General features: G+C 36.0%; 1 protein-coding gene across 4 annotated transcripts in view; it reads left to right on the top strand.

The window, feature by feature from the left end:
* The window catches only part of LOC139148926 (ubiquitin carboxyl-terminal hydrolase 34-like), a 75,820-nt gene extending 64,414 nt beyond the window's left edge, over positions 1-11,406 (top strand). For 3 of the 4 annotated variants that reach the window (XM_070720380.1, XM_070720383.1, XM_070720382.1), the window contains 13 exons: positions 1,016-1,193; positions 1,829-1,986; positions 2,483-2,561; positions 2,999-3,140; positions 3,403-3,510; positions 3,818-3,922; positions 4,279-4,397; positions 4,935-5,058; positions 5,598-5,677; positions 6,609-6,746; positions 7,310-7,444; positions 7,701-7,857; positions 8,338-11,406. In XM_070720380.1, the coding sequence (XP_070576481.1) occupies positions 1,016-1,193; positions 1,829-1,986; positions 2,483-2,561; positions 2,999-3,140; positions 3,403-3,510; positions 3,818-3,922; positions 4,279-4,397; positions 4,935-5,058; positions 5,598-5,677; positions 6,609-6,746; positions 7,310-7,444; positions 7,701-7,857; positions 8,338-8,597 (1,783 nt within the window). In that variant the 3' untranslated portion in view covers positions 8,598-11,406. The remainder of the gene's footprint in view (positions 1-1,015; positions 1,194-1,828; positions 1,987-2,482; positions 2,562-2,998; positions 3,141-3,402; positions 3,511-3,817; positions 3,923-4,278; positions 4,398-4,934; positions 5,059-5,597; positions 5,678-6,608; positions 6,747-7,309; positions 7,445-7,700; positions 7,858-8,337) is intronic. The other variant, XM_070720381.1, reaches the window with a different exon arrangement.
* Positions 11,407-12,130: the final 724 nt, after the last annotated feature.

Raw genomic sequence — 12,130 nt, 5'->3', positions numbered from 1 at the left:
TAATAAATTTTGCGTTACTTAGTTTGAAATATGTGTCTGAATGCTTAACCATGTATCTAATTTTATCAGATTTCACCCCATATTATTATTTTAGAGAGCAATAAAGAATATGGAAATCCATCAGATACATTATGTTATCATATCATAACTTTCTGATCAGACTTGACAGGTGAAGATTTTACATTAACTATAGTCTTTAGAAGCAAAAGAAAGTTAAAAATGGTTTCTGTAGTCACAGCTAGTCAGTATATGTGAATTTTGCCGTCTTTGTCAACATTTTTTCTAAAAAATGAAAATAAATGTTACAAGACTTTTCTTCAAATCTTCGATAAGTCCTTTATATTCTCTGTCAAATCTTGGAATCCTCCACCAGTGTAATAGCAATACATAACACGGTATAAACGGACTGCTTTTAACAAATTGTCATTAGCTTTCTGCAGTCCAATAAAAGACTTGATCACTCATATGTTGTATTTTGTGAAGTTCTGTTCCACATACTACACATATTGTATACCAGAAAATATTCCTGAGTTTTCAGTCTTATGACTGGGCAACTTCCATTTAAATCAATGCATAGACATACTCAGATACAAAGCTTGACAAAATTTGTACCCGAAGTGCTCTTTTGTGTCCTCTGATAATTCAAGTAGAGGCATAGAATAGACAAGTAGATGAAACACTACCTCCTTCAAGAAATCAGAGCTGTGCATTAACTCTGAATTGTTGTCCTTCATTTTGTCATGAAATCAAGTTATGTCAGTTCCCCTTACGTACTTTTCCTGTGAATTATCCTGCAACAAAGTGATCAATTCTTGTTGACATAGTGCCTCTGTCATTAAACACTGCTATCCCTCAGAAATAGGGTTCAGTTTCCATAAATTACACATCTACATGACTGTATGTTGCATAAGACATACCACAGGGTGGTGTGCAACCTTTGTGCACAGATAAATCAGACCCAACTGTAACAATCAATATGTGTGTAACATATCCTAATTTGTGTATTCCATTTCAGAGCTGATCATGATGACCAGGAAGTGATCATGTTCAATAGGGTGATGTTACCTGCGTACTATGGTTTATTGAGACTGTGTTGTCAGCAGTCACCGACATTTACAAGACAGTTGGCGGGTCATCAGAATTTACAGTGGGCTTTCAAGAACTTAACTCCATATGCCAGCCAGTATCCAACAGTGAGTGCCCAGTTTAATGAAATATTGTCTTTCTTCAAATGAAATTGTCAATTCCAGTTAGCTTGAGATTATAATATTATGTTAATTTTGACGCCTGTTCTTAAGGCTGCCAACAATGAACTTTGTGGAATAAATCACTCTCTGCAAGAACATCATTAAAATGAATCGAGGCATGTGGATTAATACGAAATGTAAGAAGGATTTAAATTTAACAGAACTCAAGCTTTAACCCCTTGAACTCTTGATTTCCTGGTGATCTGTTTCATCATCAGGGAATTTTACCTGCCAGCACTGTTCAAAAGGGATAGAAACATCTAGCCATGCAAACATGATATATATTTTTACTGCAAGTGAATTTCAGATCTTGAGTCATACCATGTACCCAAGACAATGTAACATCTAATACTTGACCTTGATAAATCAGCCATATCCACCTGGCATTGTGTCAAGTACTCATAATGCTTTGAAACGTCACAGCAACCCAGACAGACTGACCATGTTTTAACACATTGTCTCAAATACCCAGAATGTTTGAACATATCTTGGTCAGCCCAGACATGCTGCCCCACCTTAAAGTCATATACTTTATCCCAACTAGTGCAGACTCATTGACACATATACAATTCTGTTCACAGGCTGTTGATGAACTATTCCGCTTGATGAAGCTGTTTGTCACCAAACGAGCTGGAATGAGTGAACAAGAAATTCAAGAGATTAGTAACTTCAAGAGAGCAACTTTATTGTGTTATTTAGAATGCCTTGAGAGAAATTCATGCTGGACTACTTTGATCAGGTACCTTTGTAATGTACCCTAATCTACACATTCTACCCTAATCCTTTGTAATGTACCCTAATCTACACATTCTACACATTCACACAAGTTTTTACTCTTCAGCATAGAAACACCCAGCATACAATATTTTGACAACAAATATTGTAACCATCCAGTGGCATAGCTCTGACATTTTTTTGTCCATGACCTTTCTGCATTAACAATAAATATTGTCTGTGTCTATCACAAAAAGTATTTATTGAAAACTGTACAGAAAGTCCTGCAAAGGTCAGGGATACTATGTGCTCCAGATGTTTGTACAACTTAGAAACCAACATTCCTTTGTAAAGATAATACTTCCATGAACATTAGTTGCAAGATGTTGAACAGTGAATTTTAATGCTCTTCAAGCCACAACATTTCACCGTTATATAGCTTGAGTTGAAAGATTTGTCAAAGTTACGACAAAGTTATTGCTTTCAAATATCTGATGTTAATCTCTCATTTTCATTTTCAGTGCTTTCAGAATTCTTATAGACGACAACCGAGACCGTTTTGTCGTCATTTGCAACCATGGACTCAGTCGTCTTACAGATGTAAGTACAGAAGTGTGATAATGTTGTTTTCTTCTGTAATTAAACCTCCTACACACTATTATGGGAAAGCTGATTTACACGCCATACAAATGATCCAGTGTAGGACAGGCCTTTAACCCTTTCACCACCATGGTTTGTCCCAAATCCATTGTTTTCTATGGTAAAGTTGGACCTGTATACAGGGAACTGGGGGTGAAAGGGTTAATACAGAACTTGTGTACCTTCTTGCTATTGCACCTTGAGTCCCATTTTTGAAGAAGTCTTTTTGTTCTTGACTACCGCTCTAAAGTCAGGATTTCTTAAATTTCACTGCCTTCAACCTACTAGATCACTGTGGCCATTTTCCTGCTCTTCATGTAATGTGTGTTTCTTGTCGAGGAAACAACATTTCTATGTGTCACTCGTATAATTAAACAAAGCTATGATTTGACTTGCAGGCGGTGAATACATTACACATGATGTACCATGAGGCTACAGCTTGTCATGTACTTGGAGATCTCATAGAATTGCTTGCCATCACAAGATCAGTGTTCAAGTGTGCCAGGGTTTATTCTGAACTCAAAGGTGACGTAGCCTCAGGTGCTAATAGTTTTATATTCATTGTATAGACTATCATCTAAACTTACTTTTGTTTTAGCTCAATGATTTTTACGATACAACGGTCGCGTTTTCAATCAGAGAAATTTAACTACTGTGTAAAGAAACAGAACTGATTGGAAGAGGAAGTAATGGTAACAATTAGCGATGTTTATCAGTGATTTTTGGTGACATAATGGGAAGTTGAAGGTCTCAGTCTTGATTTAGGCTGGACTTTTTTTAATATACAATTTTTGCATTTCAGAAATCAAACAAGCATTATTTGCATGGAAAGAGAGAATGGACTTTGCACGGAAATTGTTAACTTTGTTGAATGCATACAATCCAGATGAACTAAGGCATGAGTGTCTAGGTGAGAGATTTCAGCTACTTTTACTCTGTAGAAATCACCAATAGCACTGGATGCAAAGTTAATGCTACATCTGGTGTGGTAACTCACCATTGTTGTGACAACAGAGTGTTCACAGTAATATGTGCATCATTATTCAAGCTGCTGATTTCACTGAAAATTTATATAATGAATTTGAAAAGATGTGTCAGTATTAAACAGCAGTCATAAGATGTGTTGTAAATAATTTGTAGGTACATTTCAGTTGTTTTATAGCCAATGGTTTGTCAAGTGTTTGAAATGAGTAAACTTGTTTGTTGATAAATTTCAGAAATGCTGAAGGACATGCTGTTAGTGTACAGCAAAGAGTGTGTTCAGACCCTTGTACCTATCATACACCATGCCCATCTCTCATTCAAGAAGTCACCAGTAGCTGGTAAGTAGTGCAGAGTTTTGGTGTCACTGATTGAGGGAACAAAACCTTTGCCTTAATTTACTTGACATTTTTCTGCAAACGTCGTGATTGTGACTCTCAAAAGTGTTTGACATTGATGAAATCAACCCTAAAGCTATGAAATATAAGCTTTGTTTGGCAATCTTTCTCTGTGGAAAACATTTCTACTCTGCCCTTGTACTGTGGTATTGATAGATTTGCGCACTTGCACCTTTTTTATCCAGAAAATTGTACAAAGAAATCACCAATCTTATCAGTGGTGTATAATTTAGAAGGCAGGGCACCAACAGTAATGCATCTTGTGAAAGTCATAACGTGTCTGTGTTTGCATATTTCAGCATCGGGACCATATTTTCCACGCCGAGTACAACATCCAATGTTGAACAAAGCCAACATCAGACCACCTTGTCCTGAACTACAGATGTGTCTGCATCACAACCAAGTTGAAGTGCACAAGGTAAGAACAGTGTCATTGATTGGACATGTCATTCTAGAGAATATGAAACAAACTGGCTGATATGATCTAGATAACTCTTGTTGTGAGATGTTTAACATTTAACAAAGTATTTAATATTTGTGCTTTATAAAGCAAGTTTGGCAGAAGACAAACAGTAATGGCAGCTGACACTGATCAGTGTTTAATAAATTAATGATCAGATTGAAGAACAGTAATTCAACAAACACTGTTATGATATATCCAGTTTTTGTAGGCCTTGCACTTTTGTAGTGGATGGGAGTGGTCAAGTTTAGAAATTGGTGATCAACTGAAATTACTTAGATTAATCTCAAATCAGATTCAGAAGTGCTTTTAACATTAATCATTGGACTAAATATTTCATGATTTTGACAACAACTGATATGGGATAAGTGCAACTATAAAATCAGTCAGACTTTTAAAATTTTGAAAGTCATATGATGAGGAAAAATTCATCTGACATCACCATTTCTGTAGTCATCACCTAACCAGTGACATCACTTTTTGTATCTTCCATAGAACAATGATGATGCCTATGACGCGGCTTTGTTGCTGTTTTTCCAACCATATCATGTATGCATTGACATGCTATGCCGTACAGCTGTCAATGTCAATGCCATGACAGAACAAGTTATACACCTCAGTAAGTTACTGCCATATCTCATACCACTATAATGTATATTATCAGTTTACAAGGCCATGTTCACATTCATGAGTGAGATTTCATTTCTCAATTTATGATACCGTATTGTTATGAATGTTTTGGTGAAGATACTTTCATGTTCTAAAGATAATTACCATGTAAACTTGAAAGTGAAAGTATCCAGATTATATGGTGAAAGTCAGCGATCTGCACCGAGATGGGCCAACCGTAGCCTTCAAAGCAATAATTTGGGAAAAAATAAACACACAATGATGTTAGGTGTCAATTTTCAGCGAATGATGTAATAATATGTTACAGATTTTGAAAGTACTATAGCCGTAGTGTATTTTTGTTTTCACATCAATCAGGTGTTTTTACATGAGGCCCATGAAACTGTGAGTTTTTCTCTCACGATTATTCCAGTGCTGTCCAAATGTTTGTCTCATCATGTACTAAATGACAAAGTCAGCTTTGAAAAGTCTAGATGGTGATAAGGAATTCCACTGATGCCTGGGTTACTGGTTTTGTCTCATTTTCAGGTGTGTTGGTTGCCTTTGAAGCTATACCATTACATCTGTCATGGTTTCCAAAGTTATGGAAGGATATCTACCATTCTGAAGTAAGTACAGAACATTTTAAAGATGTGAATAAAACTTTAGCATGTGAAGTTTTTCACAGACATCCCTCAAGGAAACTTCAAACTATTCTCTTTCACAATCAAGAAATATCAGGGGGTCACCCAAGCAAATATGATACAAGAAAAAATATTACCTAAAATTTGCCTAAATATCAAATTCAAAATGAGCTATCTCTATGTCAAAGAGAAACAGTCATCTGAACTGTGCTTGTGTGAGTTTCTTGTTTACAAACAATGTATTTAGTGCTCGATATCTTGATGCACCTCATCATCATAGCTGCAGCATTTAAATTATACGATTGATTGTTACAGACATGTTTTAACTTTCATCAATCACCATCACGCCTTGGATACAGTGTTATCATTGGCCGTATGGATCCCATACGACCTTCGAGCACAGTTCCAATGCCTGTATCCCTTTAAGTATGATTTTGACTTTCAATAAGACAGTGAAAACTTCATGTTACTCTGCAAGCTGCAAAATGAGTTCACACAGGCTGCACACCAGAAAAATACTGTTAAAATTTGAAACTCAGAATGATCCTCCCTGGGTAACCAAGGTGCATTCTGTCCTGAAAACAAGTTAAACTTGCTGAATATACCAGAAGCTGGTATCTGGGCTTCTTTTCAAGTCGTATGATCAATGAAACTTATTTGGTACATTGATTGCACAGTGCATGCAGTCAATGATGTGAGAACATTAACACACCAAATGCTCACCAGATACCAGTTGTACTGAAGGCTGTTTTCTGCTTTCCTGTATAGTGGCCTGAAGTTTCTTTATTCAAACCCTCTTGATTGAAATCATTGACATTATGTGGCGTTCACTTCATGTCACACTAGCTAACTCTAAATCTGTATTTGTGTCTGTAATTTTGTTATATATTCATTATGCTGTTTGTTGTTTTTCCAGGCTGTAGACAAGGGTTGCATTAAAGTACTGTGTAACATGCCTACATTCCATGAGTTTGTAGAGGCCATATTCTTGGATGAGAGAGCATGTCTGAACAATCCCTCCATCAATGCATTCTTCTGTATCTTTCTACCAAAGGTGAGTGTTGTCGAGTGCTGACTTTGAACCAGGTTGTCATTTAGTCAGAGATATAATCTTCTGCTTCTGATGACCATTACAAACTATGGCCATGTTGCATCTTTGTCTGCCTTCACTGTTGAATCAAATCCTCATAAATATGTAAACTTGTTTCCCCAATGCAATATCTTGAAAGGATACCTCTTAACCATATGTCAAGGATATGGGTAAAGTATTATGGGCTACCTTTATCTTCAACCTTAGTTTTAAGGTGATCATGTGATCTTACCATATCCCACATGTCTTTTTGCTGAAAACCCAAATGTTGTGAACAATGTCGAAAATCTCTTGAATATTCTACACACAGATAATGTGTAGATCATTGGGTCTGGTATATGGTAAAAATATATGGTATCTGAGTATAGCCAGGTTTGTTCAAGGATAGACAATATTTAGACACAGGAAGAGTGAAGTCACATGACTTGATTCATACAAATTTAGTAATTATCAGAGTTTCTATGAAAATAGTATAACATGTGACAAGATAACTGTGCATCATTAATTCTCCATATTTTTCATTTTAGGTGTACAACAGAATACTTGGGAATAATTGGAATGGTTTGGTTAATACAATTGTAACATCATTGATTGCGGATAGGGAACAAGTTGATAATTGCAACACAGCACAGCTCCATAACATTGCCTATAGGATGATTGGGGTAAGCAAATAACTCCATAAGATTTCTGTGAGAGTGCTATTTTATTGGATGATGTGATGAAATATGTAATATGTTTGTATGCAAGGGCATTAATAGTCACCGCGTAAACAGGTTTATTTTCCATTGTTTAGGTCAGTGAATATTCTTACATCCTATATATTGAATGAGTCTGATATGATGTATTTTCACTCACTACATTGCCACTTGTGCAACGCATTATGAAGGGTAAACACTGACAGTAGTTCATTCCTTGCAGGATCTAAGAGTACTTGTATTGATGTGTTCTGTTGTACCTCCTAAGCAAATCAGTCCACTCCTAGTACCAGCATTGAAACATATCTTGAAAGTTTGTAAAGATTATCAGAAGAGACGAGATAAGAGTGAGAAGGAATCAGAAGACCAAGATGTTGAAGGTGAGTCAAATCTTTATTTATTCCTGTCTTTTCCTTACTATTGATCCATCACTTCATAAGGTTCATAAGTTTTCTTAATCGTTTTTTTTCAGTTCAGTAAATAATGTGAATGTAAAGTTGTGTTTCACAGATTTGCACTGGACATTCATAAGACCTCAACTCATTTGCTTTGTGTTTCTCAAATCTTGCACAATCATGCAACAAAGTTGGTTTTTTATACCATTAAGTGAGTGAATGCTGTTTTTTGTTTTCCATGAAAACTGAAGTGAAAAAATTTCATGACAGAAAAATCTGATTCAAAGTAAATACCTGTGTTTAATAAATAATTGCAAATGATGACACTTTTTGCAGTCAATACAGCTTTGCCTCCTTGACGTGTAAAATAATTAGTATACTTAGTGTAAGCTACAGTACAATAAAGGAGATGATATTTTAATTTGGTATCAAAGAAAAATCCAGTCTTTATGTCTGTTGTTGAAGGTGGTGATGAAATTGATGAATTGCCTGCCAAGAAGGCAAAAATCAAAGATGAAGATGAAGAGAAGGATGAAAAAGACAGCGATGATAGCGAAGGAAAAGAAGAAGATAAAACGCCACGTTCACCTCAGCCATCAACTTCCAAATCCGGTGATGGGGACAGGTCGACTGTAGATGGCACCAAACAAGCTACAAGACAGACAGATTACGTAGATGTTTTGGTTAAGACCATGGAATCAGCCTTGTCAAAATTTGAATCTTGATTCTTGAAGCCACAATGAAATATGTTGTTTGACTTTACATTATGATGCAGGTGATTTTACACACATTACTGCCAAGGAAGTCTCCATACTAATATGCAGCTAAACTGCCAGTGTGGTTGACCTTTAACCCTTTCATCCCATCTCCCTGTACAGAGGTCAAATTTTTGCCGCATGAAAGTGGAGCAGTAACAAAATTTGATGATGATGGGGTTGAAAGAGAGTAAACAGCTAGGTCAGTGGAAGTGTTATTTTGTGTATCTGAAATCGTATATCATTTTGATCACCCATTTGCCTCTAATGTTTAACCCCAAAAGACGTTTTTCTCATACCAGAGAGCCATGCCTGTTAACTAAGTATTCTTTTGTGAATGGACTCACTATTTGAGGAAGGCAATACACACATTGCTTTTCAGTCATGTGGGTATCATATGACACGGAGTTGTCATGTGAGTATCATGTGACAGTGATGCTGGTGTCATCAATGATGCACAGGAAATGACATAATTGTCCGTATTGATTGTCATGTATATTAAGGTTATAACTTTGAGGCTTATGTCGATCAGAAGATTATTTTACTGACTCCTGAATTTTATCAGGAAATTTCTAAAATTTGTGATCATGCCCTACAAGATTTGTAAACTGGCAGATGATGGAACGTTGTGAAGATTTTGCTGCAAAAAAAACACCCAGCACAGCACATTCCCTGTTTGATGTCAACAGTCTCTCAATTATGACAGGCAATGGACAACTGAATGATAGGCAATGAACAACTGAAACATACACACAGCTTACAAACATGTAAAGGTCAGAGTAACATTTGAACTGACTTACAAGTACTGTTGTCCACGTTTTGATTTCTGACTCTCACTGAACTGTTTCCTCTGGCATATTTCTGGCAGATAGGACAGGAGGATGTGGTTCGATTGTCCACACTATTTCTCACAATGCTTTTCTTGGAAGGGAGACAGTACTGTTCTTGAGTGCGTTGGATACACCAAGTGAATTTCCAACGTGCCAGTGGAAATGACTTTGAAGAAAGACTGCATTGTTGTCAAATTGATAATTCTGTCAGTTTCTCTGTAATATTTGTATTTATTCCCACAAAATTTTTATCAAGTTGGACTGCTCATAAATGAAGTGTTGAAGGGGCTCTGTGCTGTGCCAATATAGCAGCTTGATAGAGAAAGAATTCTTAACATAACTTTTTTATAATTGTTGATTTCCAATGCTTGATTTTCTTAAATGTTTTTTATGTCATTGAAATATCTTATTTGTACACGGATATCTCTTGACTGGCCAGTGTGCCAAGATGTAAAAATGAAATGAAAAAATGCATACCTGTTAAAAAGAAACAAAAAAATGGTGCTACGTCTCATGCTGTGGTGCTTCATAGCTTCTGACAATTTTTGCATATATTCAGTATTCATGCTCATATTTGTCATGTCTGTGTTACACTTCCTGACATAAGATCCATTCCTATGACATTGTTCACATTTGATACACCAAGCATCTTAACCCTTTATCGACCATTTTCATGATTTCATCATGTTAAAATCTTTGCAGCTGTACCGGCTCATATAGTTGTGATTTCAATGATTTCAAGTAATGTACAACTCTGTTCCATCCCTACCATGTCAATTTTTCCAGTACATCCTGTATTAGCATTAACTGTCTTCATAAGTTTTCCTCATAAAAAAACTGAAGATTCAGAAAAGCTTGTAGATTCTCCAATTGCAGTCTGGTCTTTTCTGCATTTCATTTCCTTCAAAGCTTAGTAAATATGTGGCAGGATTTTGAGAAGGCCCCTGACATTGGAGGATTTCAAGAGCGAAAGTTATAAAATACACTGTGCATGTGATTGTAAATCAGGAATGGTTTAAACTGGCCACCCATTTGAAATAATTTAAGATGCTCTTTTTTGTGTATGTGGCTTGAGATGCGCTGTTCAGTTTTTAAGGTGACATGACCTTGATCTTGTAGAATTGAAAATGTCAAGGTCAGGCATTAGAAGGTGTATCAAAGGCAGCGTAGGATTCATATGGTCATTCTTATCAATATTTGAACCTTAAATTCATATTGAATTTCTTTCTTTATCATAAACGTCAGTCATAATGATTTGTACAGTTAGATGGTGTTGGGTTGGGTACGAAGCACACACACACTGGTGAACGGTGTCACACAATTCTTCTTTCAAATGCTGTTTACAAATAATATTTACATGAAATTTGAATGAAAATTGAAAGCACTCTATTATTAAAATGAATTGTCTTGATATGCGGGAGCAAACAAAAAACCTGTTAAAACACAACACAAAATGAGAATTCTGTTTTCTGTTTGTTTGTTGAAGTATTCTCTGCAAGATGAGTTTTAATTTTTTGAATAGAGTGCAAGAGAAGAATGTTCTGTTCAGTATTTTTTTTTTCAATGGTTGGGTTTTGACAGGTTTCATCATAAGATTTCAAATCCATGTAAGGCAGGTGCATTTATGCAGCGTGTTGAGTCTCATCAACTACTCACATCAAAGATGTGTTTCATTTTGATTGTTGTAGTACACATTACCTTCTTGTGCTCCACTTTTTGTTTTTACAAGTGTGTGTGTGTTTGTGAGTGTTACGTGATTGTGTGATCACTGTTTGTATGGAAGGAGAACAAAGTATTCGGATGTTTTGTGGAAATGAATAATGCTTTGTAATTTTATAGTTTTGTACAAAGTTGTGTCTTTTCTTTTTTCAATTTAGAACCCCCTGCTTTCATAATGATGATCACAAAAACAAGAGAGAAATAAATTTGAGATCTATGTATAAATTGAATGTGCGTCTATGTGTAATGGTCATTTTTCACTGCTGGGCTACAGAAGTTTATTTGGTCACCTGTAAATTCTGTGTTGGCTTTAAATTGCACAAATACGCAGACCATATTCACCAAAATCTAATTTGGCCTTGACTTTGTCTCATGGGCCAAAGTTCAAATAAAACAGAAACACAGAGAGCAATTCATTTTACACGCATACTCAATGAATGGTTTACTATGCATGGAAAACAGTGAAACATCCCTGCCAAGCACACTCATGGGCATTGTTGAAGTGTCCATGAAAGAGATGTATTAGTACACTCTGTCATAGCCCTAACTTGCTTACGCACAAACTTGGTGTATTGGGCTGTCAACAACTGGGCCAAGCAAAGTGGGGCCGTGAGCTGGCTTAATACAGCTTCGCTCAGCCCAGTTGCTTGTGGACAAATTGAAGAATCGTCTAAGCATAAGGACAGTGAGTCTACATTTAGAGCCCCATTATCTGTCACTTTTTTATTTTCCATTATTCATGTTATTTGTAAAATGCAGTTTCAATTTCTTTTGTCAAGACAGCTAGCAATGCATGTCATGTCAGATGTTATTGCTATGTTTCGGCCCAGAATTCATTTGGCAAAAGTAACTGCGTATTGTACACATTTCATTCTATGCGAGCTTAATACTTAATATTTCAACATAATTTACGACAGAATGAGGAAAATGTCTGCTTAATACAACAAAATACTG

This window comes from Ptychodera flava, chromosome 14 (genome assembly GCF_041260155.1).
Source record: "Ptychodera flava strain L36383 chromosome 14, AS_Pfla_20210202, whole genome shotgun sequence".
Taxonomy (NCBI): Eukaryota; Metazoa; Hemichordata; class Enteropneusta; family Ptychoderidae; genus Ptychodera; species Ptychodera flava.
This window is presented reverse-complemented; position numbering and strand designations above follow the sequence as displayed.